The sequence below is a fragment of the Spermophilus citellus genome (assembly GCF_964194105.1).
Source record: "Spermophilus citellus genome assembly, chromosome: 7".
Classification (NCBI taxonomy): domain Eukaryota; kingdom Metazoa; phylum Chordata; class Mammalia; order Rodentia; family Sciuridae; genus Spermophilus; species Spermophilus citellus.
Genome location: NC_138188.1, coordinates 163,214,656 through 163,242,156, shown reverse-complemented (window position 1 = coordinate 163,242,156; position 27,501 = coordinate 163,214,656). Strand labels below are relative to the sequence as shown.

The window sequence follows — 27,501 nt, the reverse complement described above, 5'->3', positions numbered from 1 at the left end:
CATCTCGCTGTGGTTTCAAAGCACAACATCTGAAGTTTAGGAATCTTTGGGAAGAATTTTTTTTTTTCCTTTTGTCAGTACTGGGGATGGAATGCACAGCTTTGTGCTGGGCAAGCATTACATCATTAAGCTACATCCCCAGGTCCTGGAGTTTGAACCCCCGGTGGGGAGGCTTCCACTGAGCTACAACCCTACCCCTTTTTATTTTGAGACAGAGTCTTGCAAAGTTGCTGATAGTGGCCTCTAACTTGCGATCCTCCTGTCTCAGCCTTCTGAGTTGCTGGAATTATAGGTGTGTACTACTGCACCCAGATTCAGCCCCCTTTGTAATTATTTTTTAAATCATACACTTACGTGCAGTTTCTTTTCTTTTTTTTAGCAAGAGATGGCTTACCTGTAGCTGGAGGTATAGGTAAGGGAAGGAATATTGGGAAGGGGGAACAGGGATGACTGCTAATGGGTACAAGATTTCTTTCAGGGGTGACAAAAATGTTGAAATTAAATTGTAGTGATAGTTTCACGACTCTGACTACTAAACACTTGTGTTCATTGTAGAATCCATTGTGCATTTTCAATAATAAAACATGCTTTCTTCTCCCATTTTTTTTTTGAGATGGGGTCTCCCTGTGTTGCCAGCCCCTGCCTCAGCTCCTGTGCAGCTGCACCGCAGGCCCGCAGCTTCACACCCAGCTAAATGTCTGTGTGGAAAAAAATGAATCTATGCATCCACACTAATCTAAATAAAACAGAATTAGGCAGGAGGCAACTCTCTTAACGCGTGTGATGCCCAGTGACTACTGGGTCTAGAAGACTCAGGGTTTGGCAAACATTTTAATAAGAACTGATTGAGATGAAATCCATTAATAAGTGTTAAAACTAGGGAATGGCTGAGTCTCACAGAACATTCACGTCGTCATAAAACATGCCTCGAGAGACACTTATTAGTGACCAAGATAAGGCCGTAGCTTCGCACTGGAGAAGCCTGCGGAGGCTCCTTACCCAGGTCCCTGTCAGCACCACAGCAGGAGACAGCAGGACCTGGCACCCAGTCTGGACCAGGATGCACATCCCATCCATGGCCTTCAGCCAGGTGGCTGTCCCCTGGGTCTGTAATGAAGCATGAGGCACATCCAAGTCAAAATACCTCGCAAAAGGTCTGTTCTGTACACTCTGCCTGCCTCCCCAGGCGAGGCCCAGCCTGTGATCCTGGCAACTCAGAGGCTCAGGCAGGAAGACAGCAGGCTGCTGGCCTGGCTGGGCAGGAGTCTTCCCAGAACAGGAAGGGCTGGAGATGCGGCTCAGGAGTCCAGCATCCTGGGCTCAATCCCCAGAGCCAAAAAGGAAAAAGCCACCTCCTGAGACACAAGGAGTGACAAGAAACCGCTCCACAGAAGGAGAGGTGGAAGAGACCGCCCTCAGGCACTTGCTGCAAGCCTGGGGGCCACCAGAGCCAGGGGGAGCAGGGACATCACGTCTGCAACTCCCGCTCCACTACCAAGTGGCCAGACAGTGTGTGTGAGGAGGGGACTAGGAGGGGAGCCAGCAGACTAGTAAGAATATCCACATTTGGAAAGTTTTGCAAAAGGGCTCTGGTAATTCTTTGTATTGTTCTTGCCACTTTCTGACAGTCAGAAATATCTATATATATGGACTTTGAAATCCAGACCCTGGCCTCTGCCCTACAGGACCCCCAGACGCCCCGGCCTTTCCCTCCCTGCCTGCGGCGGTGACTTCAGCATCTCCTCTGACCCGCCCCAGGCATTACCCATGCAGTTTTCAGCCCGGAACATTCTTCTCCAGAACAAGATGTGGCTCCTCCGGTCTTGGCTCAGATGTCACCTGTGCAGTGAGACGTTGCCTGCCTCTGGTCCAACGGGAGCTCCCACATTCCTGCGCTTGCTCTCCACCCAGGGCTCCTGGTTAGACCCGGCGCCCTTCCCCAGACTGAGCTCCTGTGCCTGGTGAACCAATGCAGGCGCAGGTGGCCAGCGCAGGCGCCCCTGGTAACGCCTGCAGGCACCTCCCTAGACCCGTCTCTCATTTTAGGTCCCGGGATAACTCCAGAGTCGGGGACACCTGTTGAGCCAACGGGGAGGGGGCACCGAGATCGGCCTCTTCCCCAGCCGGAGCGCAGCGTTCGGGCACCGCGATCAGCGCCCCCTCCGGGCCGGCCATCGCTGGAGCCTGGTACCGGGAGGGCTACGGGGACATTTCCGTCCCACACCGCTTCTGTGACTTTTGGTCAAGCGCCTTCCGAGCGTCAGGTGGCCCGGTCCAGCGGGAGCGGTCACCGAGCCCGGGAACCGCGGAGCCTGGGAAGAGGGGCGTTCTGCAGAGGGCCGCCGGCAGCTCGCTGGCACGGGAAGCCGCCGCGGGGACACCGACCTAGTCCCCGGGCGCCGACGTGGACTCGGCGACAAACCTGGAATCCAGCCTCAGGGGTAGCAGGACCCCCACTCTCGACACCGCTCGCTTCCTGAACTCAGCCGCAAATCCTTCTCAGACTCCAGGTGCGACAAGTTCACCAGGTGAGACCCGGACCCGGGCACTCAGGCAGCGCCACCCGCTGTCCCGCCGACGGAGGGGTCCGGGGAGTTGGGCCAGGGGAGGGGTCGGGCGGGCGGCGGAGCGGGGCGGGACGCCGGGGCCCGGAGGTGGGGGTGGGGGAGTAAAATGGGGGAGGGCGGGGTGAGGGCAGGGGGCCAGGATTCCCCGGCAACCGGAAGCCGGGCGCGGACCCAGGTCAGGCTGGCGGGCGGGGGTCGGGGGAGGCGGGCCGGGGCGGGTCGGCTGGGGTGGGGGCAGGGCGGTGGGGAGGGGGCGGGGCCGGGCGAGGCCGCGCGGCGCGCGAGGGCCGGACGCTCTGCGCCCAGGGATTGGCCGGCACCGGCCCTCCGCCTCCGCCGCTGGGCCAATCGCCTCCGCCCACTGTCCGCCGCCGGGTCCACCGAGGCCCGCCAGCCCCCCGGGTCTTCTCCTCCTCGTCGCCGTCGGGGCTGCAGCTCACCCAGGCGCACCGGACCAGCCCAGCCCGCCTCGCTTTCCCGTTTCTGCATCCAGGTGAGCTCCGGCTCGCAGAGACCCTTGGCGCCTGGGACCGAGGGCCTCGCTGGGGTCCGATCGCCCCACCCTCACTCCCCTACCCGTGGGCGCGAGTTGCATCATCTGCATCGGGACACGCGGAGCCAGGCCATCCCACGTGCCCGGCCGTGCTCCGGGTCTGAGCGGTGGGTCCCTTCCCGCCTCCAGCGCCCTTCCCTCTGCCGCCGGCAGCCCTCCCTTTCCTCGAGTCCAGAGGGCCCTGAAGCTCAGAAATAGGTGTCCAGTTGGCCCGGCCCCCACCCCAATCCTTGGGTCTGCGGAGCGAACCGTGCTGGCCCGGCGCGCCAGAGCGTGGAGCCCGACCGCGGGATGTCGGGGAGACTGTGTTGGTGTAGATGGTTGACTTTAAGGTGTATTTGGGTGGGAAAAGACTTTCGCAAATTGCTCTTTTTTTTTTTTTTTAAAGAGAGAGAGAGAGAGAGAGAGAATTTTCAATATTTATTTTTTAGTTCTCGGCGGACACAACATCTTTGTTGGTATGTGGTGCTGAGGATCGAACCCGGGCCGCACGCACGCCAGGCGAGCGCGCTAAGCTTGAGCCACATCCCCAGCCCCTCGCAAATTGCTCTTACCGCAGGTGAAGCGGGGTGGGCATGTGAGGTGGTGCTGGCGGGGTACCGCATGTTACTGGGGGTCCTTATCCCGTATGCGAGTCCAATAACAAGGACACAGTTTTGAGAAAAAGGAAAAGGAATGTTTATTGCTTTGTCAGCAAAGGAGAAACACAGGGGACTCCAGTCCCAAAGGCTGAGATTCTGCCCATTAGGGGACCAGGGCTTTTCAAGCCCAGACTCAAAGGCTACTTCCACGTGTTCTCCATCTGGGCTGTAATTCACTTGTTAATTGGGGAGATAATCATTTCTGAGATATTCTGTTCCTTCCCCAAAGTCAGGATTACTTCATTCCCCTGGTAGGTGTGTGCTCAGACACCTCTGCCTAGGGTGGGGAGGAAAGGTGATCCTCCTCTTTTCCCTGAGGTTAGGGAGGAGCAGGGAGAGAGGAGGAGAAGGGATATAGCTCTGTTGGTAGGGTGCTTATCTTGCATGCACAAGGCCATGGGTTCAATCCCCAGCACCAAAAAAAAAAAAAGAAAGAAAGAAACAGGTCCATTTTAAAAATCAGTTGCAATGGCAGAGCAGCAAGGGCCAAGTCAAAGCCTAAAAAGTGGACCCTGTTGCATTTCCCCACTGACAGTTTTACACTTCATTTCAATGAAAAAATCGGTGACAACATCTCCAAGCAACTACCTGTTGAAAGAGGGCAAATTTGGGGAAATAACCGGAAGTTTTTGTTCTCTATCAGGTGGGGCATGGACAGTGAAGGGCATTCAGCATCAGAGCAGTCCAGAGATCCAGAGTGGTCGATACCTGGACAAGGTATCCACAGGGCAGGGATCCTGCGAAGACAACAATAGAGACAGCAAAGCTTTCCTTTTTTGTACACAATTAGCGCAGAAGCAGTTAGTATTTCAACCAGTCTCTGAAAACCGTGAAGACAGGAACTCATAATCGTATCTGTGAAAAACAGATCCAGTTTACAATGTAGGAGGTTAGGAAGATTTATAGACCTAGGACAGCAGGCCCAAATTAACTCAGGACAGACTGTAGCCTAGAGTCCTTTAGAACATCACTATTGGGCACTGTCACACAGAACCCTTTCTATATAGCCAACAGCTTTACTTACTTTGGGTAGGGCTGACACCATCTCCAGTTACTTCCTTTTAAAAGTCCCTGTAGGACCGTGCTTTAGGCCATACTGCCTCTCCTGCCAAAACTGACCCTGTTCCTATCTACTCTTAAGAGTCCGCCGAGATGCCTGAGGGATCACTCTTGATGATAAAGCCTCCTGGCTCCCTTAGCCACTTGCCAGGATGGGTCCAGGTCTGGTTGACCCAAGTGGCTTCTCTTGGAAGCATCAGGGACACTTCGCTCTCCAGTAACCCTCCTCTTTACGAGTGTGCACCGGTTGGCTTCCTGTCCTCTGGGTCCTCTTGGTCTCCCCAGCCACATCCCCAGCCCCAAGACTTAGTTTTCTCCAAGTAATAAAACCTAATGGATATAAGAAAATTATATTGATAGATAAAAGCAGATTAATGTTTCAGGCTTTGTTCCATACCAGTGCTTTAAAGTTCAAATAATTTTGAATGAATACTAATTATATCCATGTAATCACAAACACAGACTTTTTGAGATTTACCTTCTGCAACTTACTAAACATTCACAACTTCTTTATATCCTTAGTTCGTTCTCTTTCATCTTGGACTTTAGCACAAGAATATTACTTTACCAGACAAAATATTTTCTCATCCAGAAACATTCCTTTTATCTTCTAATTTTCTGTGCTAAAATATATTTCCATGCCTATAACTTTAAAAAAATATATTTTCTAGTTTTGGATTCTTCCTTCAACTCATTCTGAAACAATCCTTTTGCGTTTTATTTGTGCATTTGATTTACACACCACATATTTCATCTCAGGAGAGGGTTGAACAGTCTGCTACTGTGCCTTAATCTTTTTTCTCCCAGGTTGCAGTCAAAGGGTTGGAGCACAGCATATATTGGAGCCTGACCTGTCTCCCTATTATCACATGCCATCATCTCTAAGTGAGCTCCGCTGTCAGTTGTACCCAGAGGCTTCTTTGGGGCCTTTTCCTTACACTAAGCATATTGATAGGCCATTCCACCCTTTTTCTTTAGGCTTCTTGAAGGTCCCTTTGCAGAGGCTGCCAACAAAATTGGTTGGCCTTAGTTTCTATATTTTTCTTTTCTGGGTGCGGTTATTCATTCTGCCCGTCTCCCCGGGCATTCAGTTTGGTGGGGTACTGTCATAGCAAGAATTGCTTTGCCCCAGTGATGAATATTCTCTAAACAAATAGCATCTCCTATCAGATCTGTTTTTGGGGGTGGGAGTTGGGTTCCAGGGATTAGACTCAGGGGCACTCAACCACCAAGCCCCATCCCCAGCCCTATTCTACATTTCATTCAGAGACGATCTCAACTGAGTTTCTTAGCACCTCACTGTTGCTGAGGCTGGCTTTGAACTCAGATCCTCCTGCCTCAGCCTCCTGAGCCACTAGATTAGAGGCGAGCTCCACCACACCCAGCTTCTGTCCCCAGGTCCTAAGCTAACAGAGCTGGAACCTCCTGCCACATCCCTTGTGGCCAGTAGCCCCCACCCCCCAGGGCTGGGAGGTGGGGCCGGGCAGGTTCTGTCCCCCTCTCCACAGCCCTGGCTGCTGTTCTGTTCTGTTTTTTCCCAGTTTAGGGCTGGTGACCTTGACCGCACTGAGATGACCTCTGGCTGCTGGGGCCAGGCTGAGCGGCGGTGCTGGGGGTGCAGCACTGGGTTTGAAAGACTGAAATCCGTTTAACCATTCTTCTGGTGTCCTGTTGTCCTTGCACACAGAGCAGTGCCTTGTGGCACTTGGGCTCCCTCCCTGCGGGCTGCACCCCTCCTGCACCCCATCAAGGCCTGTGCAGTCTCTCTCTCCTACTTTACTCGGAAAGACCAACCTCAGTAATCCAGAAAGACCCTTGACAGGCTGATTGTGTTACAGGGACCCTTTTTCTCTTAGAGAGGCTCATCCCTAAAGGGGGCCCATGCAGCCAAGGTCTCTGTGCTCAGGAGACTACCAGAAAGATGGAGGCAGTGGCCGTGTATTAAAGGGCCAGTAACAGGACAGAGAGGACCACTGAGACCAGGGCTGGCAGGCGGGATCCTGCGGACAGCAGACCTGCGCACACACTTCTTCCACTCCCTTTACCTCTGAGAGACCAACCCCAACTGCAAGAGGGTACGATGATCCAGAAAGCTAACCAACAGCCGGACGTTATAGTAAAACCTTAGGCTTCTACCTGGAGCTGACCCTTTCTTCAGCTCACTTGACGATGGAACAGAAAGAAACAGAGACAGACAACCAGAGAGGAGCCCCCAAACCACGGCTGACGGACGGGCACCTTCATATTGACCTGCCAAGGTCTTCCCCAAGAGGCTCCCTACAGGATCGACGCGGTTCTGGCCATGTCTAAAAGGGCGGTTACAGAGGCAAACAGATTAGCAACTGGAGGGAATTCCCAAGACAAGGCCAACAAACCAATGAGAACCTAGAACAGATCATAAGGGAGCACATATCCCTAGGTCCTAGAGCCCTGCTTAACCAGGACTCCTACACCAGTGGCCCCACAGATGTCCCCAGAAAGAGGGACTAGATGTGAATCAAGGGTCTCACTGTGTGCACCGGGGGACCTACCAGATGCCAAGGCTGTCTCGACTTCCCTGAGTTGAGTTTCCTCTTTCTCAAACTGGACCATGATGGAGCCACCTGTACCACTCGGGGGGAGAAGGCAGGAGTCCCCAAAGCAAAAGGAGCTTCAGGGCTGCTGGGACGCAACTCTCCCATCTCCTAACTCTGTTGCAGCTGGCTGTCAACCGGGTGCCCCCCACCTGGCATCCTGAGCATGGGAGTGGCTTCCTGGAGAGCCAGACCTGCCCCAGAAAGCTGGAGAGGGCCACTGGGGTACCAAATTTGTTACCAAAAGCTAGTCCTTGTCCCTGATGCCCATCCGATAACAAGCACACAGGTTTGAGAAAAAGGAAAAAGAAGTTTTATTGCTTTTCTAGCAAAGGAGAAACACAGGGATCCTGTCCCAGGGCTGTGATTCTGCCCCTCAGCAGGAGCAGGGGCTGTTAGAGAGGTGACTCAGGCTACCTTCCACGCGCTCTCCATCCAGGGCTGCAACTCGCCTGTTAATATGGGATAGTCCTTTCTGAGGTCTTCTGGTGCCCTCCCCACGGAGGGCGTGTGCTCAGGTAACTCTGCCTAGGGTGGGGAACAAAGGTGACCCTCTTTCCCCAGAGATTTGGGAGGAGGAGGAGGAGAAAGAAACCCGTGCATTTAAAAACCAGTTGCAGTGGCTGAGCAGCAAAGGCCAAGTCAGAGCGTGAAGTAGACCTTGTTAGCGGGCATGGGGCCTTGTCCTTGGCCTCACCCCAGGCGAGGCGGATTGCTGAGTCCCCCAATGCCCAGGGAAAGCAGCGGGGTGAGGGTGCCCAAAGCTCGGATTTTCTGGGTATAGTTCTCCCACAACTGTGGCCCCTTCTGGAAGCCACATGGCCTGAGGGCTCATGGTCCCACTTGACAATTCCCACATTAAGAGGGCTTTGCTGTGGTCCCCTCATTTGGCCCAAACTGGGTCCCTCTGGACTGGCTGGTGTGTGCCAGCAGGGCTGCAGCGGGGTGTCCACAGGGGCTGGAACTGGATGGCCTTCCTCCCCAGGATGCTTCTGCATCTGGCCACGTGGAGGTGACACCTCAGCGGGTGGGAGCAGGACGTCCCACCTACTCCCCAGAGCCAACTTCTGTGGCTTTGGGTTCTGTGGGGACTCTGCCCACAGGATGGTGCCTCGGCAGGGCCCTGGTCTACAGGGCCATGTGGCTAGTCCCACAGCCGGGGTCCCCAGGCCAGCTGTTGGCCTCTGTGGGGGACACCAGTGTAGAGCAGGGATCTTGGGCCAGGAGAGAGAACCACCTGCCTGTAGGCACAGATGGCCCCTGAAGGGACCATGCTGTACGGAGTGGGGTCTTTCTGCAGTGTTGGGAAGAACGTGGCACAGCGCAGGCGGCCCGGGTGGAAGGGAGAGCCCAACCTCTGAACCCAGGCACAGCTTTACTGAGAGTGCAGCCGCAGCCTGTGCTGTGCTGGAAGAAGGGCAGCCGGGCTTCCTCTGCCCTGGAGACAGCTGGTAAGGGGGGGGGCCTCCAATTACAGTGAGTGAGGAGGCCTCACCCGCCTCTGACTTGAGGGCAAAATGGCCTGGGGAGCAGGGGAGGAGCCAGGCTGGGTTCTGGGGGAGACACCTGAGCCTCAGCCCCTGCCACATGCTCCTTAAAGGACGTTTTACACCCATAATACAATTGGGGGGCACCAGGGATTGAACTCAGTTGCACTGGACCACTGAGCCCCACCCCAGTCCTATTTTGTATTTTATTTAGAAACAGTCTCACTGAGCTGCTTAGCACCTGGCCATTGCTGAGGCTGGTTGACCTTGGCCTCCTCCTGCTCACCTCCTGAGCCGCTGGTTATAGGCAGGCGCCAAGGCTGACCTTTTTTTTTTTTTTTTTAAACAGCTTTAGATTGAGAGGGAAATTGAGCAGAACCGGTTCCCACTTACCTCCCCTCACCTGGTTTCCCAGTTATCAACGTCTGTTACAAAAGGGGCCAGTTACTTTCTCAGGCAGTGACCCCCCCAGGGCTGAGGGTCCCCCACCCTGCCTCTGTCCCAGGAGAAGGGGCTCAGAGCTTCAGTGTGGTCACTTGAGCAGTCATGAGCTGGCCTTGGCTGTGGCCTGGGGACAGTCAAGGAGGAGGCCGCAGAGAGGCGTGTCCAGGCCTGGTCCTTCTGGGGATGCCGAGGCAGGAGGTGGCCAGCAGTGGCAGGGCTTCACCAGGCGCCTGGTCCTCCCTGTTTCCTTTTCTTGTTTGGGTTCATTTACTCTAAGATGCTTGTTGTGGTTGGCTGAAGTTTCCCCAGGGGCAAGGCAGAGCACCAGCAGGGGCTTGTGGGGTCCCCTGGGCTTGTGGGGTCCACCTGGCCCCGGGAACCCAGAGTCACCTCTGCAGGAGAGGCAGGGGCCCTGGGGAGCTGACCCTTCTGTAGATGGCGGGTGGGGCGCACATCACTCCTCCGTCTTCCCAGGACCCCCACTGTCCTATGTCCTCCAGTGGGCGGTGACGCCCCAGTACCTGTCCCACAGGTCGCTATCACAGGGTGTTCTTCAGTGCTGACCAGGAAGTGCCCACACGCACGGCTTTGCCTGATTTGCCCCTTTCTCTGGTGCTGGAGGTGGACCAGCCTGGAGTGTGCCAGGCACAGGCTCTGTCCCCAGCCACTCCCCGTTCCCGTCCTCTGAGCGCTCTTACTCTGCAGTTGGTTTCCCGAGGGCTGGCTGGACTGACTGATCGTTTCTACGTGTCCCTCCTGCGGGATGAGAACTTTACCATGTGATGACTCCTCCCTCCCATGGCTCTGCTGGCCTCTTCTGCCCTCTGGGTTGCCTTTGTGGGGCGATCTCGCGGTGGAATCAGCTGTGTCTGTCTTCTCTTCATCTGGCTTCTTTTTACTCAGGGTCCACCATGTCGTAGCAGGGGTCAGAATTCCTTCCTCTTTGTGGCTGAATACTACTCCATTGCTGGATGGGCCCCATGGTGTTTTATCCGTTCATCTGTTGGTGGACTCTTGCAGCTTCCTCCCACCTGGGAGCTCTGTAAACAACATCGCTGTGCACACGGGTGTGCAAACACCTATTCCCATTTTCTGGATTGGTGCCTGGGAATCGAATTGCTGGTCCTATGGTAGTTCTGTCTAACTTCTGAGGAGCCAGAGTGTCATCTGTGGCAGCTGGAGCCTTGCTTTACGCTCTTCTTGGTGCACTGATGTGAGTGGACTCCAAGGCCCTGAGGCGCCCGATTTGCCAGAATGCCCCAGCACTGGAGCCTGAGATGACGTCTCTCCCTTCCCTTGCAGATCCCAGCATGCCTTCGGAGATGCCCCAGGTGAAAGAGGGGTCTGCAGGGTGCCCACACCACCTGGGGAAAGGGAGCCCAGAGAGGGGGCCTCCAGGGGACAAGGAGGCCAAGGAACATCTGTGGACCCGGCCTGACATCCCCAGCAGGTGCACCTGGCAGCTGGGCAGGCCCACCACGGACTCCCCGCACCACCACGCGTCTCACCTGGAGGCTCTGTGAGTGTCTGACAGCCAGATGGGTGCTCCCTTACCCTGGCGGGAGCCGCTTATCACCTGGAAGCCACATCCAGCAGGACCTGGGGTGGGGGTACCCTTCGTGATCACGGTGGGTGACAAAGGGCTGGGCTGGCGGGGAGCACTGAGTTTGGGCAGGCCGCTGCCCAGCTGAGCTGGGCACACTGAGCTGGGCAAATGTGTCAGCACACCCAGGTCAGCCCGCCCAGGTCGGTGTAGGGAGTAGCTGGGAGAGGTGTCCCCGCCAGGTGTCTGGGCCTCTTGCCAGGCTCCTGTCGTGGGCCCTTTCATGGAGTTCCAGGGCCGGTGGAGGCCTTTTTTTTGGTCCTGTTGATTGAGCCAGGGGCACTCGGCCGCTGAGCCACACCCCAGCCCTATTTCGTGTTTTGTTTAGAGACAGGGTCTCCCTGAGTTGCTTGGTGCCTCGCTAAGTTGCTGAGGCTGGCTTTGAACTCGCAGTCCTCACCTCCGCAGCCGCTGGGAGGACACCTCGCCTGCGCCCGGCCTGGTGGGGTCTTTCCAACCCTGTGCTGGTCCGGTGTTCTCAGTGCTCTGCGGTAGGACAGCCCAGGGCTGCTCGTGTGGAAAACAGCGTTCCCTGTCCTGGCAAGGACACGCCAAGCTTGCTGTTTGAGGCTGCAGGTGACCTTAGTGCACAGTCCTCCCGATGGAGAGCGGGTTTCCAAAGTGCCTGTCCTCCCCCACTGCGCGCCGCACCAGTGGTCACAGATTGAACAGTCAGCAGGAGTGTGCGGGGGCTCAGCGGCCACAGGAAGAGCGAAATTCACTCACCTGCAGGTTCTGCAGGAGCCTCGTGCTGGCAGCCCAGGAGGCCACTCGGGCAGCTGGCCAGAGGGATGAGTCCTTGCTGCCCAGACAGCCCAGAGCAGCGGGGCCAGGCTGCGGAGGCTGGGTGTGGCTGCAGGTCCCTGGCTGCTGCCTGAGCACACTGGCCTCAGGGAAGTCTTGTCCCGAAATAGCCCTGTCCCCAGTCCCCACAGTCAGGAGGGAGTTGTGGTCCACTAGAGGGAGACACAGTCCCTGGGGATTACTGGCAGGGAGACCCAGGGGCCAGAGACAGAGCAGGCAGGTGGGGTCAGGTGCCTGGGGCCAGTTGCAGAGGTTTCCAAGATGGTGTGGGCTTATGAAGAGGGCCTGTGGGAGCCTCAGGGGAGGGCAGGCAGGTGGCCCTGTGACAGGTTGGGGTCTAAGCTAAGGTCTGGGGATGCCCCGCAGCCTCCTGGCTGAAAGTATAAGCCCTTAAGATAAGGTGAATCAGGACCTCTCAGCCCCGTCACCTGCAGACTGTGGCCTGCTGAGTGAGCACCCTGTCACCTGCCCTGGGGGCCAAGCCTGATCCTGCCCAGCCAAGCACCCCCCCGCAGGGCCTGTCCACTCCCTCCTGGGTTCCGGCCTGCAGGGCAGGCAGCTGTGCCCGACCACTGGGGTGTGGCGATCCTTGCTCTCTGATGCTGAGTGGGAGCTGGCCTCCTCAGGCCCTCCGCGGAGTCTTCTCAGGAGGTTGCGGCTGGGGGTGGAGGGAGCCACAGGAAGGTCATTTGGGAACCTGCCTGGGCCACACTTTGTGCACACAGACCTGTGGACAGCCGCTGGCCTCACAGCCTTCCTGTCCCTGTCACCATCTTGTCGGGTAGAACTGCTGGCATTGTCCTGGGCCCAGGGCAGGTAGAGGCCTGGCATTTCTTGTGGTCCTGCAGTCCTCCTAGCTGGCCAGAGGTCTGAGGAGTAGAGCTACCCTAGCAGTCAGACCCTGGGATGGGGGATTGGAATTCCCAGCAGAGATGTTCTAGAAACAGGGACTCCGATCTGTTGTTTCTAAGTCAAGGTTGTTTCTAACCTCGTTTCCCTCCTGTGATATGGGGAGGAACCAGAGCCTGGTGCCCGCTGGGCAGGTGCTCTTCCTCTGAACCACACCTCAGCCCTTTTGATTTTGAGGGACAGGGTTTCTCTAAATTGCTGAGGCTGGCTTCAAACTTGCTATCCTCCTGCCTCAGCCTCCCAGGTCGCTGGGATTATAGTCATGTGCCACCACACCTGGCTGTTAACTTTTTTTTTTTTTAACTGGAAAATTATTTTAAAACTCATAAGAAATTGGAAAAATAATAAAGGTTCTTTGCACCTGTCACCACATTACCACTGATCAGGTCTTAGGTGACCAAAGGACATGTTCAGATCAGGACACAAATGTGGTACATTCCAGTGCCCTTGGCTAATCCACAGGAATTACCGTGTTTGGGCTTGGCAGGTGTTAGGAGGGCGGGCGTGTGTGTGTGTGTGTGTGTGTGTGTGTGTGTGTGTGTGTGTGTTGTGATGTCATTTTTCCCCGCCTGTGGCTTGTTGGGCCGCCCAGACCCTTCCCCGCAGCCAGCCCCGTGGTCCTTGGTTTGTTTTGTAAGAGGGCAGCTGCACTGCCTGCCCGTACCGTTGGTGTCTGGTCTTGTTCGTCTGAGTAATTGTGGACTCCCTTTTCTTTTTAGGACAAATTCTCCAAAAATCTTGCCAGATATTCTGAGGAAAATTGGGAACACCCCGATGGTCAGGATCAACAAGATCGGGAAGAGCGCTGGCCTCAAGTGCGAGCTCCGTGAGTGCCGCCCCGCGCTCCCCGACCCTGGGACGGACCCCAGATGAGGCCTGGGCTGCAGGCGGTGGGGCAGGCAGCCTGCTGGTGGCTCAAGTGGAGGTCATGTCAGTCGAGTTGGAGAAGGAAGTGCCGCAGGGGTTCGTCAGGGTGAGCAAGGGGCCACCCGGAGCTGCCGGCAGCGGGGAGCTGACCTTGAGTGAGGAGCGAGGTGAAGACCCCAAGGCAGAGCGGAGCAGATTGTGCCCAGGGCTTCCCTCGGGCCACTTCAGGGGAAGTGGGCAAGTCCTCGGTAGGGGTGTAGCCATCAGTGGACAGGAAGGGTCCATCTCTGTGTCCAGCTGGCTCGTGAGTGTTAGAACAGAGAGATGGCCAGACACACGTCACAGGTCATTTCAGCCTTTATTCAGGAATGGGACCACACGGGCATGGGCCCACTTCCCTGGTGGAAAATGAGCCGCTGAACAGGTCGCTTTGTGCACTCGGGAAGTGGGGCCGCGAGCAGGGGCCGGTGGCCAGTGCCTGGGAGCAGTTGTCTTGGAAGAGATCAGGGTTTCCTAGAGAGTGTCACTTGTGGGTTGGAGGGGACACTGTCTCCCCCGTGGCTGGCATCTGGGAAGGACTCACCTTGGGTGGGAAGGAAGCCGTCGCTGTATGGCCGGCCCTTCCTGTTTCTTTCTCCCAGGCCTCACTGTTGGGGTTTCCATCCTCCATGTCAGTAGTGGGGACCGAGCTCAGCCAATCCCTGCCGAGGCAGAAAGGGCTAGGAGGGTCAGCAGCCGCAGTGAACACTGGACCGAACCTCAGCCTTTGCTGGGTAAAGGAGCTGCTCCCAGAGCAGAAGAGGCAGGGGCACCCTCCTGGGGGAGAGGCCTGCACCCCTGAGCCCCAGGGAGCGGGGTCTGGGGTCCGAATCAGCAGTAGGGCAGCCGGAAGGGCCAGGAGCTTGAGGACAGGCTGGGGACCAGGAACCTGGCTTATTACTCCAAGGTCCCTGCTGCATAGAGAGGAGATGTCCCTGCCATGGGGTGTCCTGAGACAGCAGGAGGCACAGGGCATGGAGGGCCTGGGGGCCTGCCTCCTGCCCCCCTCTAGAGAAGTGGACCCGCTCCCTGAGCACTGCCAGGCACCTAGACTGCTCCAGAACAGCCCCCTTCAGGAGACCAGGGCTGTGTCCCTTTGTCAGGCGGTACAGAGGTGGCTAGGGCACCAGCCAAGCTGCTCAGACCACGTCTGCACTTGGTAGTGGCCTCGAGGTGGGCCAACCTGGCCCGGCAGCTGGATTCCCAAGCAGGGCCGTCCCCAGCTGTGAGAGGCGTCCTCCTGGTAACTCGCTGGGATGCAGGCCTCTTGGCCACATGTCACCCCACCCCCCACCCCAAACCACAGCACCTCCACCTGGTTCTGGGGTGAAGTTTTTGGTTGTGGTTTTCAGAAACACAGATGAGCCAGGAGGGGGTGGCTTGTGGGTGTTGCAGGTCAGTCCAGGGTCCTTCAAACCGTACTGGTGCAGACTAATACCCACCCCCTTGGAAAACTAAAGACTTTGAGAGCTGGGGAGAGAGAACTTCCCTAAAGGAAGAAGAGCCCAGGCTAGGCCCCTGGCCTCAGAGCGCAGTTGGGAGGGGCTTCGGGCAGGGGAGTGACCCCAGCTGCGGCTGGAGGACAATCAAGGTGATGGTCAGCAGGGCCCGCTAGTTCAGCTGGCCTCGGGTGTGGGACTCACAGCCAGCCCTGCTGCAGTCCTACCTGCTGCAGTGGGACTGCCTGCCTCAGAGGACACATTGTGGCCTGTCCACCTGGTGGGGGCTCCTTGGTGCCTTTCCCTCGATCTCGCAGAGTCGCCCTGTGCCCCGTAGGGGTGTGTGCGTGGCCTGCAGTGGGAAAGCCCTGATCCGCCAGCACCCAGGTGCAGGGGCGTGGAGGGGCAACTTCCAGAGTGGGTAAGCCCAAACCTGGGGCCACGCTGGGGTGCGTCTGGTAGCCGGAGGGCAAGCAGGAGTCCATCGGGGTCGGGGTCTTCTCCCTCCTGAACCATCTCTGGCTCCCAGTGGCCAAGTGTGAGTTCTTCAACGCGGGCGGGAGTGTGAAGGACCGCATCAGCCTGCGCATGATTGAGGACGCTGAGCGTGATGGGACCCTGAAACCCGGGGACACGATCATTGAGCCGACATCTGGGAACACAGGTTGGTGCCGGGAGCAGCAGGAGGTGGTGGGTGCTGGCTGTCCCCTGGCCACCCTCCCACTCAGCACCTCCTGGGTGAACACAGCTGGCTCTGCACTGGCCGCTGCAGCTGCTGTCCTATCCTGACCCCGGGCTCTTCCTCGTGAGCAGAGGTGCCTGTGGTTCTGCCTCTGCCTTCCCTTGGCCCCACGTGGGGTGGTAGGTGCCGTGGTGGGTTCTGGACGTCCTCAGTACTCTGCCCAGGGCCTTCCTGGCAGGGCAGCTGGACTTGGGGCTTGTCCCTGGTGTCCTGACAGGGAGGGGCAGGGCCAGCCCCCGGGCCCCTCACACCCTCCGTGCTGCCCTCAGGGATCGGGCTGGCGCTGGCTGCAGCTGTGAAGGGCTATCGCTGCATCATCGTGATGCCGGAGAAGATGAGCATGGAGAAGGTGGGTGCTGGGTGCGGGTCGCGGCAGGCCCCAACTCAGGCCTGACGGGAGGACGAGGTGTGGCTCTCCACCTGCAGGTGGATGTCCTGCGGGCCCTGGGGGCAGAGATCGTGAGGACGCCCACCAACGCCAGGTTCGACTCCCCCGAGTCCCATGTGGGCGTGGCGTGGCGGCTGAAGAACGAGATCCCCAATTCTCACATCCTGGACCAGGTGAGGTGCTGCAGCCCGGGCGTCCGGGGTTGGTCCTGCGCCTACCGGAGAGATCCCCGGGGCTCCGTGGGCTCTGGGTGGTGTGGTGGGCGCTGGGCCTGTGGTGCTCCTGCCCTGTGTGCTGCCAGCTGCGGCTCAGCGAGGCCCCGGAGCGCTCTGCGGGCGGCAGACTCGATTCCTCCTGGACGTGTGTCTGGCTGAACAGGAGCTGTGTGTTCTGGGGGGCCTCTGCCCCGGGCCTTGGGCTCCTCCCTGGCCCTCCACTGAGCTGGGGGCCAGCGGCTGTGGCTGGTGTGGCGGAGGCCTTCACGCTCCTGGCCCTTGGCTCTCTCTGCACAGTACCGCAATGCCAGCAACCCCCTGGCCCACTACGACGCCACCGCGGAGGAGATCCTGCAGCAGTGTGATGGTGTGTGCTCCCCATCGGTCTCGGTTTCCTTTGTCCCTGGTTGCCTGGAGTGTACACGTCCTCTTCCTGGCCAACTCCTATGCACTCTGCAGAACCCCTCTGAAATATTCCTCTCTAAAATGGCCTCCGGGGCAGCGGGACGAGCTGCAGCGGGTAGTGAATTCAGCCCTGTTTCCCTCACCTCCAGGCTGGGTGCTGAGGGCCACAATTAGCTTATTGTCTGTACAGGCATGTGGCTCCTGGAACCGTGTCCACTCACGAGTGCCAAGTCCCGGGGGTCAGGGAGATGCTGTGCCAAGCAGATCCCTGTGGGAAAGAGCTGGGAGACGGGAGCCTCGGCTGCCTGCTGGCACTGGCCCAGGTGACAGGCTGGCCCAAGCCTTTGCTTGCCCCATTTTATGAGCCAGCCTCCTCTCACTTGGCAACAGAGGCCTGGCTTGCGGGGGGCTGCAGCCGGCGCCTGGGCCTGCCTGTGCTCAGACTCGCCCGGAGGGTCTGGGGTGGCCCAGGCGTGCCAGCGCCCTGCCTGAGCAGTCTGCCCCATTTCCTTTTAAAATTCAGTGGACTATTCCCATCACCAACAAGGGACACGGTCCTGCCACCTGCACCCAGTGGGCATCAGCTCCAGACTCATCCATGGGGGGCTTTGAGAGCTGAGGATCTCTGAGCAGAGCCAGGGCAAAACCCATCGTCCCTGTCTTCTTGCTCAGACCCGTGAAGGCCGTGAGCTCCATTTGCGCTTGAGGATGGACTTTCCTTGGGGCACTTGATCACTGGGCTGCTTGCTCTGGGTATTGTGAGGAGTGGGGGCTGGCCACACTGGCCTGAGACCTTCTCCCTCCACCAGGGAAGCTGGACATGCTGGTGGCTACTGTGGGCACGGGGGGCACGATCACAGGCATCGCCAGGAAGCTGAAGGAGAAGTGTCCTGGGTGCAGAGTGAGTAGCGCCAGGGGTGGGTTGGCACCGCTGGGCCTGAGGCCTGGTCCACTGTCCTTTCTCACCGGGCCCCGAGCTGAGCCGCAGAGCACTGCCATCTGCACCCCCAGGGATGTTTGGCAAGTGTTGCTGGATGACAGTCCAGGAGCTTCAGGGGTGGGGTCTCCTCCTGCCATGACCCGGGGTCTGCTGTGCTAAGTGGAGATGAGGGTCAGCCTGGGGGTTGAGTTGAGACAGGCCCTGGATTTGGGGTTCAGGGCTGGTCTGAGGATGGCTTGCAGCCATACCTGGCTGGCTACTCTTTCTGGATGGTATTGCCCACCAACCTGGAAGAGGTCAATGTCCAGAGCTTCCCTGTGTCCCTTAAGGCTCTGGCTGCCCCAGTACTGAGGGGTCCTTTCCAAAGGAACCATGGGAGGTCACCCCTGAGGGTCCTGCTCAGGACACTGCTTCAGATGGGTTGTCACAGCTCCTACTCTGGGCCTGGTTCTGGGCATTCTTCCTGCCTCTGAGCCCCAGAGCAGCATGTGTGCCCTGTGGATGGGTCATTAAGAGTCACGTGTTAGCAGTGGGGGTGGCTCCTGCAGTAAGTCCAGATGAGGTTTAGTCTCCAGCTTGAACACTAAAACCACCCACTCTGCAGATCATCGGGGTGGACCCGGAAGGGTCCATCCTTGCGGAGCCTGAAGAGCTGAACCAGACGGACCAGACCTTCTACGAGGTGGAAGGGATTGGCTACGACTTCATCCCCACGGTGCTGGACAGGGCGGTAGGTTGGGCCAGAGCACTGCCCGGCCAGGCAGCTGCAGCCTGGTGCCTGGGCACTGGCTTTCCACTGAGTGGGACGGAAGAATAAGCACTGGCATAGGGACTTTGAGGGCTTCTGGTACTGGGGTCAGTGACGGGAGGCTGGGGCAGGAGGGTCGCAGGTTCTAGGCCAGCCTTGGCAACTTAGTAAGACCTCGACTCAAAAAAATAAACGAAAGCAGGTGTCCTCAGGGTTAAGTCCTGGGAAGGGGCACTACCAGGTCCAAGTTCACGCCCTGGCGCTGCCTCCACGGCTCACTGCGGCTGGGCGGTGGGGGAAAAGGCCAAGTAAGACGCCAGGCCCTGTAGCAGCCCCCAGTCCTGGCAGAGGCTGTAGTTGGGAAGCATGTTGGAACAGGAAGGGCAGAGCGCGCCAGGTTTGCAGGCGGGAGTGCTGGGTTTTTTGGGGGCACAGTCACCCAGAGAAGTCTTAGGTGGTCCCTGCCCCTGCTGACGTCCATGGTGTCTGGCCACAGGTGGTGGACAAGTGGTTCAAGAGCAACGATGAGGAGTCCTTCGCCTTCGCCCGCATGCTGATTGCACAGGAAGGACTGCTGTGTGGTGAGTGGCGGTGCCCCTGGGGTGGTGGGGCAGGTGCAGCGGGGGCCATGCCCTCTGCCAGCTCCTAGGCTATCTGGGGCAGCGTGCCCGCAGCAGTGCCCTGCTTGGGGGCCATCTGCCCTGGCCTTCCTCTGCAGCAGTTGCTTGCTCTTGCTGTAGCTTGTGCTTACCTGCACAGGTGAGGGTGGGCGGGGCAGGGCTCTTGGCAGAGCTCTCGGAGTACTCTTCTCAGTCAAGACCAGCCCTGTCTATGGTTGGGCTCCTCGTCAGCAGGGTCCAGAGCCAGGACAGGGTGCCCCCAGGGCCCTGGAGAGGCTGGGCTGGGTCTCCCTCCACCTTTGTGGCCCCAAAGAAAATGGATGGAGATTCTTGTCAGCCCCCTTCTCTGTGGCCCAGAGGCCCGTCCAGGACTAGGCTCACCGGCCTCACCTGAGCCCTCAGCCGCCTGCTCAGGGTGGACAGAGCAGCACTGGGGACCATACCATGCAGGACAGCAGGGCCAGTTTGGTGAAACCTCAGGTTTTACCACTTGAAGCACCATGTGTGGGAACTGCCCTCCGCGCAGCCAGTCCCTGCCACCCAGTCCCACCCAGACCAAGCCCCTGCTGATGACAAGAACCTGCCAAGCGCTGCTTTTGGGAAAGGCGACTTGCTCCCTGGCCTTGGGCCCTGGGAGCCAGGCAGCAGGCCCACTGCCTCCCTAGAGAGGAGGGTCTCCCTGCAGGCCACGCTCTTGTGGCCACTTAGAGCTAAGTCCAGACGCAGCCCAGGTGTGCCCCAGCTGGAGGTGCAGCTGCAGCCCCTGGATTCAGGCTCCTAGGGTCTGGCACAGTTGGCAGGACCTGGTGTCACCCACCTCCTCGTGGAGTGACCATGAGCAGCCGCTGAGACGGCAGGCTATCCCTGGCACTCAAACAGGACCAGGGGTGTTTGCGTGGGACCCAGAGCCCATCTTGGGCATCCCCTGTCACCAGCCTTGCCCTGCCCGATCAGAAAGTCTCACCTCCTCCTAGGCCTTCTTACTCGCCCTCAGCGGGAATGTCAAGCATGTGTGGGTCCTTTCAGGCCCTGCTCCTCTGCCCACAGCTCCGCCCAGAGGAGGTCAGGTGTGCTACAGGCACTCACGGGCAGGGAGCACACACACGGTGCCAGCGTCCCACAGGGCCTCTGAGGGTACCTGGGCATGCGTGCGGGTGTGCACGTACCCAGGCGTGTAGATTGCCAGCTGCGTGGTCCTCGGCAGGTGGCAGCTCCGGCAGCGCCATGGCTGTGGCTGTGAAGGCGGCCCAGGATCTGCAGGAAGGTCAGCGCTGTGTGGTCATCCTGCCCGACTCCGTGCGGAACTACATGTGAGCCCTGCTCCCTTGTCCTCCAGCCCTGCCCCTGACCTCGACACCACCTGTCCGCTGTCACCGCCCTGCGCTGCCTCACCAGGGAGCCGGCGGCAGGAAGCTGGAGGTGGCAGGGCCTCAGGAGCTCTGGGGCCCTGTCTCTGCCCCTATCGCCGCTCAAGGCTCAGCTCCATGGGCCAGTGTGTGGCACCAGTGTCCTTAAGGGAGAGCCTGCTGCCCCTGCCATCCAGGTGCCTGCTGACCTGGACCTGAGAGAGCCTGTGCAGGGCCAGTCCTGGCTGGGGTCCCGTAGAACTTGCTGTGGCTTGCCATGGCCTTTGACGTGCAGGACAGACCTGGTCCCCCGAGTGGCCATTCAGCTTCCAGCTCCTCCCGATGGGGCAGTGCCTCACCCCAGGCCCCTCTGAAGCAGGGGGAAGCTGCCCTGCAGCAGGCCTTGTGATCAGTGGAGCAGCAGGGCTGGGACAGGCCATCCATCCCCCATTCCCTCTCTTAATCACAGGGCTTCCTCCTGGCCCGAGCCTCTGCATGACCCTGCTGCCCTTGCTGGGCAGGCATAGTGGGTGGGCACCCCCAGGTGGGTTCTCAGACGTGGGATGATTCATACCTGGGTGCCCACTGCCAGGTTGCCCCAAGTAGGGCTCCTGCCTGCCCCAGCAGCGCGTCTCCCTGAGCACTTGGGTGGGCTGCTGGGCCTACATGTGAGCTGGCGAGCAGCCTGGTCTGTGAGAGTGGTTTCGGTGTGTGCGTGGGGCAGGAAATGTGAGGGGTCAGTGTGCGTGTGTGCCCCGTGTGCGCCCTCAGGCACAGGGGTTGCCCTGCCCCACTGTGGTGGTACTTGGCTGCCTCTTAGGAGGTAGCAGCAGCTGTGTGGCTTCCTCTGCTGTCCTTTGACTGAGCAGGGTGGGCTTCCTCTGTTGGGGCAGACATGGAGGCCAAGGAAGAGGCTACCTAGGGGCCCCTGGGGGGCTGTGAGCACAGAGGCCCCAGAAAACAACCGTGCCCAAGGCTCTGAGCCCATCAGCCCAAGCATGGTGCCCTGGCTGACCAGATGCCCCTTCCTCCTGAACCCTGGACCTGCTGCCAGGCTCTCACTGTCCCTGGACTAGTAAGGTCCAGGAACCATGTCCCCTGAATGCACAGGGTGTGCACCTGGCGTGTGCAGAGGCTGTGGTAGGGGCCTTGGCCTTGGTGACACCACAATCCCTGCAGGTCCAAGTTCCTGAGTGACAAGTGGATGCTGCAGAAGGGCTTTTTGAAGGAGGAGGACCTCTTGGTGAAGAGACCGTGGTAAGGACGTCCTGAGCAGGGACACAGCGCCTGGGCAGGGTGCATGGTCCCCGTAGCCCCTGCGGTGAGGCCTGCAGTGAAGCACTGGTCCCCGGCCTTCCCTTTCCCTAGGTGGTGGCACCTGCGAGTTCAGGAGCTGAGCCTGTCGGCCCCGCTGACTGTGCTGCCCACCGTCACCTGTGAGCACACCATCACCATCCTCCGCGAGAAGGGCTTCGACCAGGCGCCTGTGGTTGAGGAGTCGGGGTCAGTCCCAGCTTCCCCCCACCCCACCCCAGTGCAGAGCTCCGTCCTTTGGGCCCTATGTGTGGTGTCATCAGACAAGGTAGCTGAGGCCCATGCTGCTAGGCTGTGGTCACTGTGCATAGTGTTCAGAACCTTGGCTACCCGCTGGTCAGCCCCTGGAGCGGCAGAAGGTGCTCACTGCCTCATTGCTCACGTACACACTTTTGCCCTGGGCCTCTGCCCAGGAGGCAGGTGGCAGGCACCTTGGGGTGTGTCTCAAGGGAGAGGTCCACTGCAGCTATGCCCAGGTGACCAGCTGTCCCACGTTTAGCATTTAAAGTCCTGGGAGTCTCCACACCTGTGAGAACAGAAATAGTCCAGGACTTGAGTTCACCATGTCCTGGGGGATCTCTGTGTTCCTGCCATGTGGAGGCCAGAGACCCCCAGTGTAGTTGTGGGCAAGTCTGACCCCTGCCTTCCCCCACCCATTCTCTATCCCCTGCAGGGCCATCCTGGGGATGGTGACTCTTGGGAACATGCTGTCGTCCCTGCTTGCTGGGAAGGTGCAGCCGTCAGACCAAGTCCACAAAGTCCTCTACAAGCAGTTCAAACCGGTTGGTATGCCCTGAGTAGAGCAGCCCCTGCCCACAGGACCCTCTGCCTCTCTCCAGGGCACCTGCAGAGGGCAGGTATTTGTTCCAGCCTTGGTTTGTCCTCAGAGCAGGGCACAAGTGCTTCCTGGGGAAGGGGACCAGGTCCCTGGCTGTAACCCCACTCAGGTGCCAGCTGTACCCCATCAAAGCCCAGGGTGCAAGTGCAGAGCCAAGAAGGGCAGCTCTGGCCAGGGTCGCTTCCCCTCAGGTGCTGCATGGTGGGGCCTGGGGTCAGCAGCAGCCTGGGGACCACCAATGCAGCCCAAGGGCCTCCGCAGGTGGTCTTTCTCTCAACCCTTCATCTTTGTTGTGTCTGCTTCCGTGGGAGACACGTAAGAACCCAGCTCTTCAGGGACGGGCCAGAGCAGGCCCTGTGCTGGCCAGGTCCTGGCTGCCAGGGCAGTACCTGGCGTTGCTTCTGCTGGCCCCGGGCAGAGCCTGGCTCTCCACACAGACCCTGTGAGCTGGAACAGGGAGCGTTGGCTGTGCAGGCTGCTGAGCTGAGGGGCTCTGCCCAGAGCAGGCGGCAGACCTGACCTCTCCCGCATCTCGCACACCCACGGACACTGGCCCTCCCCCTTCCCGTCACCTGTCACGGCCTCTTTTGTGGTCCTCACAGGGCCCTTGGGCCTCTAACCCCCACAAAGCCTGCCTATCTGGAGTTAAAACCGAAATCCCTGCCCCTCCCTGTGCCGAGTCCTGGCCTGTCCCACTGTCCCCTCGCATGGCAAGGCCTCCCAGCCTGGTTCTCCTGCTGTTCACTTGGCCTCCTGGGCCTCCCTGACCACGGGCCCCTCTGCAGAGGGCGGGTGTCTGTCCCAGCCTTGGTCTGTCTTGTTTTTAACACTGTGGACTGAGCCCTGGGGCACTCAACCACTGAGCCACATTCACAGCCCCTTTGGGGTATTTTACTTGGAGACAAGGTCTCACTGAGTTGTTCATGGCCTCACTAAGTTGTGGAGGCTGGCTTTGACCTCCTGATCAGCCTTCCCCATGGCCTACTAGTTCTGGAAGTTTCCTTCCTTCACACCTCTTCTGTTCCTAAGTGAGGTGTGGTTGCACACAGTGGGTGCTGAGCATGTAGTTCCATGATCTGACGTAAAATGCCCCCGGGAAACCCTCACCGCCCGCGTCCATCAGCCCCAGCGCTTCTTCCTGCCCCGCTCGCCTCCCCACCAGCAAGACTGACCTGCCCATGGCTGTTCATGGAAGCCATGCGCTGACCTCTGACTCCTTCCTCGCGGGGAGTGTGTCCATTGCTCTTTGGCCTCCTGTGCGTGTTCTCGTCTGTGCCAGGCGTGGGAGCTCTCTCCAGCCTGCAGGGGGCCACTTCTGCTGCTAGCCCTCCGTCCGGGCTGGCCTGCATCTCTGCCTGGGCTGCTGCCCATTTTCCCCCTGGGTCAGGTGGCCGCGCCCAGTGTGTTGTGGGACTGGGAAAAGATGAGAATCCCGCACCAGGCCCTGGGAAGGGTGTGAAGGCTGCAGGGTGGGCCCCTCTGAGGGCAGGGGGCTTCCTGGCCCAGCACCCTGTGTCCCACAGATGCCTCCAAGGTGTGAGCTTGCCCCCAGTGGGAGTCATCACAGTGTCACAGACCCCAGTGTGTATGGCCCTAGGAATCCCAGAACCAATCCCTCCCTCCTCAGCCCTGCGACCCCTGACCTGGGCTCACAAAGCTGGCTGCCATTCTGACCCCCTCCCAACAGCATCTGCTGGCCCCCTTACCCTGACTGACAGCTCATCTGAGTGTGTTTCTTGAATGCTGCACCATCCTCTGACTGGCGTGGCAGTGCCCTGCCAGCCCTCCCCACCACCCCACGTCCTTTCCGTGGAGGGACTGTGGGTGGCTATGCTGCAGGCAGCAGCCTTCCATCTCCAGTGAGTGCTCCACGGTTCCCTTCCAGATCCGCCTGACGGACACGCTGGGCACCCTCTCGCACGTCCTGGAGATTGACCACTTTGCCCTGGTGGTCCATGAGCAGATCCAGTGTAAGTGGGTCCACACAGCGCTCTGTCCTCAGGGTGGGGTGCTGATTGGCCTGGGCCTCCACGTGCACAGTCCTGCTGTGTGCAGAAGACACCCCTGTCCTTCATGGGTGACGGGGAATGGGTGGTACTGACTTGTGTATTCCCCACCCCAGGCTCTTGGCCATGGAAGCCTGTGATCCCAGCCACGTCTCCAGGGATGTGCAGGGTAGGCAGTGCTTGGCAAACCCCGCTGTCACCTGGGCAGGGGCTCCTCTGCTGCAGTGCAGGGGCTCAGGCTCAGTGGGCTCTTGGCCCTAGGTGGCAGGCAGTCACAGGGATGCTTGTTTTTTGCTGTACTGGCCATTGAACCCAGGGCCTCATGCTAGGACCCTACCACTGAGCCACATCCCCAGCTCAAGTTTACTTTGTGAGTAGTGAGGATCACAGGGGTCTGCCACCACACCTAGCCTGTCTCTGGGACTGTAAGGGACAATCCCAGGAAAACCTGGAACAGTTTTAGTCTTGGCTGCTGGCAATGTCCCGTGTCCCCAGGAGAGGCCACATTGACTTGCCAGCCTCCTGCCCTTGGGTGCTGGCCCTGAGGGACTGTTTGTGGCCGTACCTTGGTGTCTGCTTCCAGCCAGCTCTGGGGCACTGTGGTCCCTGCTCACACTGCTGCTTCCTGGGCATCGGAAGGCCAGCAGGGTCCTCCTCGCCTTCTAAGAGCCCAGGATTTAAGTGCCTGGGAAGCAGAGGGCCCTGGGGCCCAGCCAAGGCTGGTCAGTGAGGGCCTGGGGCGACCACAATCTAACCCTCTCCCGTCCTTGGCTCTGCAGCACGGGACCAGGCCTGGTCAGGAGTGGTGGGGGGGCCTGCAGGTATGTACGTCCATCCCACCCCTCGAAAACATAGCCCTCCATTCAGAACCACAGCCTCCTGAGGCAACAGGCATCCAGGGTCCCACCCTGAGCTTGGGTGGGGGTACTCCTCTGATCCCACATTTGCTTATATCTGAATACCTCAGAAAACAGTGGGTGCCAACGTCAGAGTCCACAAAGTGTTTTTGTTTTTTCCTATGGTGCTGGGGATGGAACCCAGGGCCTTGGGCATGGGAGCCAGTGTTCCGCACTGAGCACACCCCAGCCCCACAGAGAAGGTATTGTTGGAACTTGTCCCCACGCTGGGCTCCATCATGTGACATTGGAAGAGTTGAATGGCTGTGACAGACTGCATGATCTGCAGACCTCAAATACTGACCACTGGTCCTCTGTGGAGCCGGGTTTTAGGGGGTCCATAGGGCAAAGGCAGCCCAGGCCACCGGTTCTGTTCTGGATTCTATTTTTCTGAGGCTCCTACTGGGGCACCAAGGTCCCTGCCCACTGTGGGCCTCCCTAGTCCCGAGGGTCTCTGCTCATGAAAACAGAAGAGGCAGCACTGCCGCAGGCAGGAAGCGGGGTCGGGGTAGTCGTCCCTTCTGCCCTGCCTGCCCTCTGTGTGCCTGGAGGGGACTCTTGCCAAGAGAACAGGGCTGACAGGGTAGGTAACTGTAGAAAGAGAGTTGTGAGGAACTGGCCTGTGATTTTGGAGGTTTCAATCCCAAGAGCTGCAGGGGAAGTTGGCAGCCTGGAGCCCAGGAGAGGTGATGTGTCATTTAAATCCAAAGTCAGGAAAAACCCCCTTCCTCTGGGAGACGGGCCTTGCTGGTCCAGACCCTCCACTTATTGGACAAGGCCCACCACACCGGGTAGGGCATCTGCCCTCCAGGGTTCTTAACTCAGGTGCTGAGCTCATCCAGAACACTCACAGACACATCCCAGTACTATCTGGGCAGACCTCGAGATTCCGGAGGACCCAGCCAAGCTGATGAACATTAACCACCCACCCTCTGCCTGCTGGCTATGCGGTGTGGGGCTGGGCTGGCACTGATTTGAAGACTGAGCCCCAGAGAAAGGACTGCGTCTGCTGACACAATCAGGCAGAGGCTGATCAGGTGTTGCTCAGGGCACCAATGGCTTGAGCCTCCTACTAGGGTGCCTTGGCATAGAGAGGGCCAAGGCTTGTCCTGAGGTGGTGAGACCTCCAGTGTGACCTGGGGCATGGGCCCAGCAGTGCTGCCCCCCAGACCATCCGTTCTGGGGGCCTGGATTAGGTCAGCCTGCAGCCTGGCTCTGCCCACATGCTCCAGTTGGAGGGAGACAACGTGGTCCTGGGCTGTTTGGGTTGCCCAGTGCTCCCCACCCACAGGAGGCTGGGGAGGGGCTAGCACAGCCTCCTTGCTGGCCGGCCTGCAGCAGCCCTGGGGTGGCGTGCTGCCTCAGATCCGCTTTGTGCCAGGTGCCTCCTGACCAGTGGTCCTGTCTTCTTCCCCAGACCACAGCAATGGCGAGTCCAGCGAGCGGCAGATGGTATTCGGGGTTGTCACAGCCATTGACCTGTTGAACTTCGTGACAGCCCGCGAGGAGGATGGGAAATGAACCTGCAAGTCCTGCACCTTGCTCCCACCCTCCCTCTGCTTTTCCAGATGCTAAGCAGATTCCCCTGTGGGTGGCAGGAGCAGACAGAGGCCGGTTCCAGGCCAGCCAGCAAAGGCCTTGGCGCCACCTGGTCTGGACAATTCATAAAAGTGGAACTGCAGTCTGGCCTCCTGTCTTCCTGGTGTGTCTCAGGTCCCCTGCAGTGTTCATGGGTCTCCACATGGCGTGGACGCTTGTTTCCACCTGAGACACAGGTGCGCGTGTCCCAGCATCACCCACACTTTTCTGGGGTGCATGCTCAGGAGAAGAGCTGTGGGGTCGTGGGGCAGTCTTGCCTTAACCTGGAGGAGTCGCCCTGCTCCTTGTCCCCCAGGGCACAGGGTCCTCGCCAGTAGTCTTCACTTGTCACTGCCGAGTTGAGTCACAGCCATGCTGTCCATCCCTAGCCCCTCACTGGTTTGGGTCTGCGTTTGATGACTGCTGGCGTTGGACGTCTGTCCAGTATCTGCTGGTCAGCCGGCAGCTCTGGGAAGCCCT

The 27,501-nt window shown here is 59.0% G+C and overlaps 1 protein-coding gene across 7 annotated transcripts; it reads left to right on the top strand.

Annotated features, from left to right (window-relative positions):
• Positions 1–913: 913 nt before the first annotated feature.
• CBS (cystathionine beta-synthase) lies at positions 914–27,124 on the top strand. Of its 7 annotated transcripts, none has more exons than XM_081300689.1 (18): positions 914–2,528; positions 10,345–10,537; positions 10,627–10,843; positions 13,360–13,466; positions 15,515–15,649; positions 15,997–16,076; positions 16,154–16,288; positions 16,628–16,697; positions 17,545–17,636; positions 18,280–18,405; positions 18,920–19,004; positions 20,248–20,353; positions 21,569–21,646; positions 21,758–21,892; positions 22,377–22,485; positions 24,427–24,511; positions 25,327–25,368; positions 26,861–27,124. In XM_081300689.1, exons 3-18 carry the CDS (start codon positions 10,635–10,637, stop codon positions 26,962–26,964), a joined length of 1,698 nt encoding a protein of 565 aa, XP_081156815.1. In that variant the 5' UTR covers positions 914–2,528; positions 10,345–10,537; positions 10,627–10,634; the 3' UTR covers positions 26,965–27,124. The 7 variants fall into 7 exon arrangements, with proteins under 7 accessions (XP_081156815.1, XP_081156816.1, XP_081156817.1 ...); XM_081300690.1 differs by lacking the exon at positions 10,345–10,537 and adding an exon at positions 3,061–3,227; XM_081300691.1 differs by lacking the exon at positions 10,345–10,537 and having other exon boundaries at positions 914–2,510.
• Positions 27,125–27,501: the final 377 nt, after the last annotated feature.

What these genes read in the sequence shown, in the direction of transcription:
- CBS (XM_081300691.1), top strand. Translation starts at nt 10,635, where the DNA reads ATGCCTTCGGAGATGCCCCAGGTGAAAGAGGGGTCTGCAGGGTGCCCA. An exon ending in GATCCTGCAGCAGTGTGATG is followed by an intron (nt 16,698 to 17,544) that starts GTGTGTGCTCCC and finishes TCCCTCCACCAG; the next exon opens with GGAAGCTGGACATGCTGGTG. An exon ending in CCACGGTGCTGGACAGGGCG is followed by an intron (nt 18,406 to 18,919) that starts GTAGGTTGGGCC and finishes GTCTGGCCACAG; the next exon opens with GTGGTGGACAAGTGGTTCAA.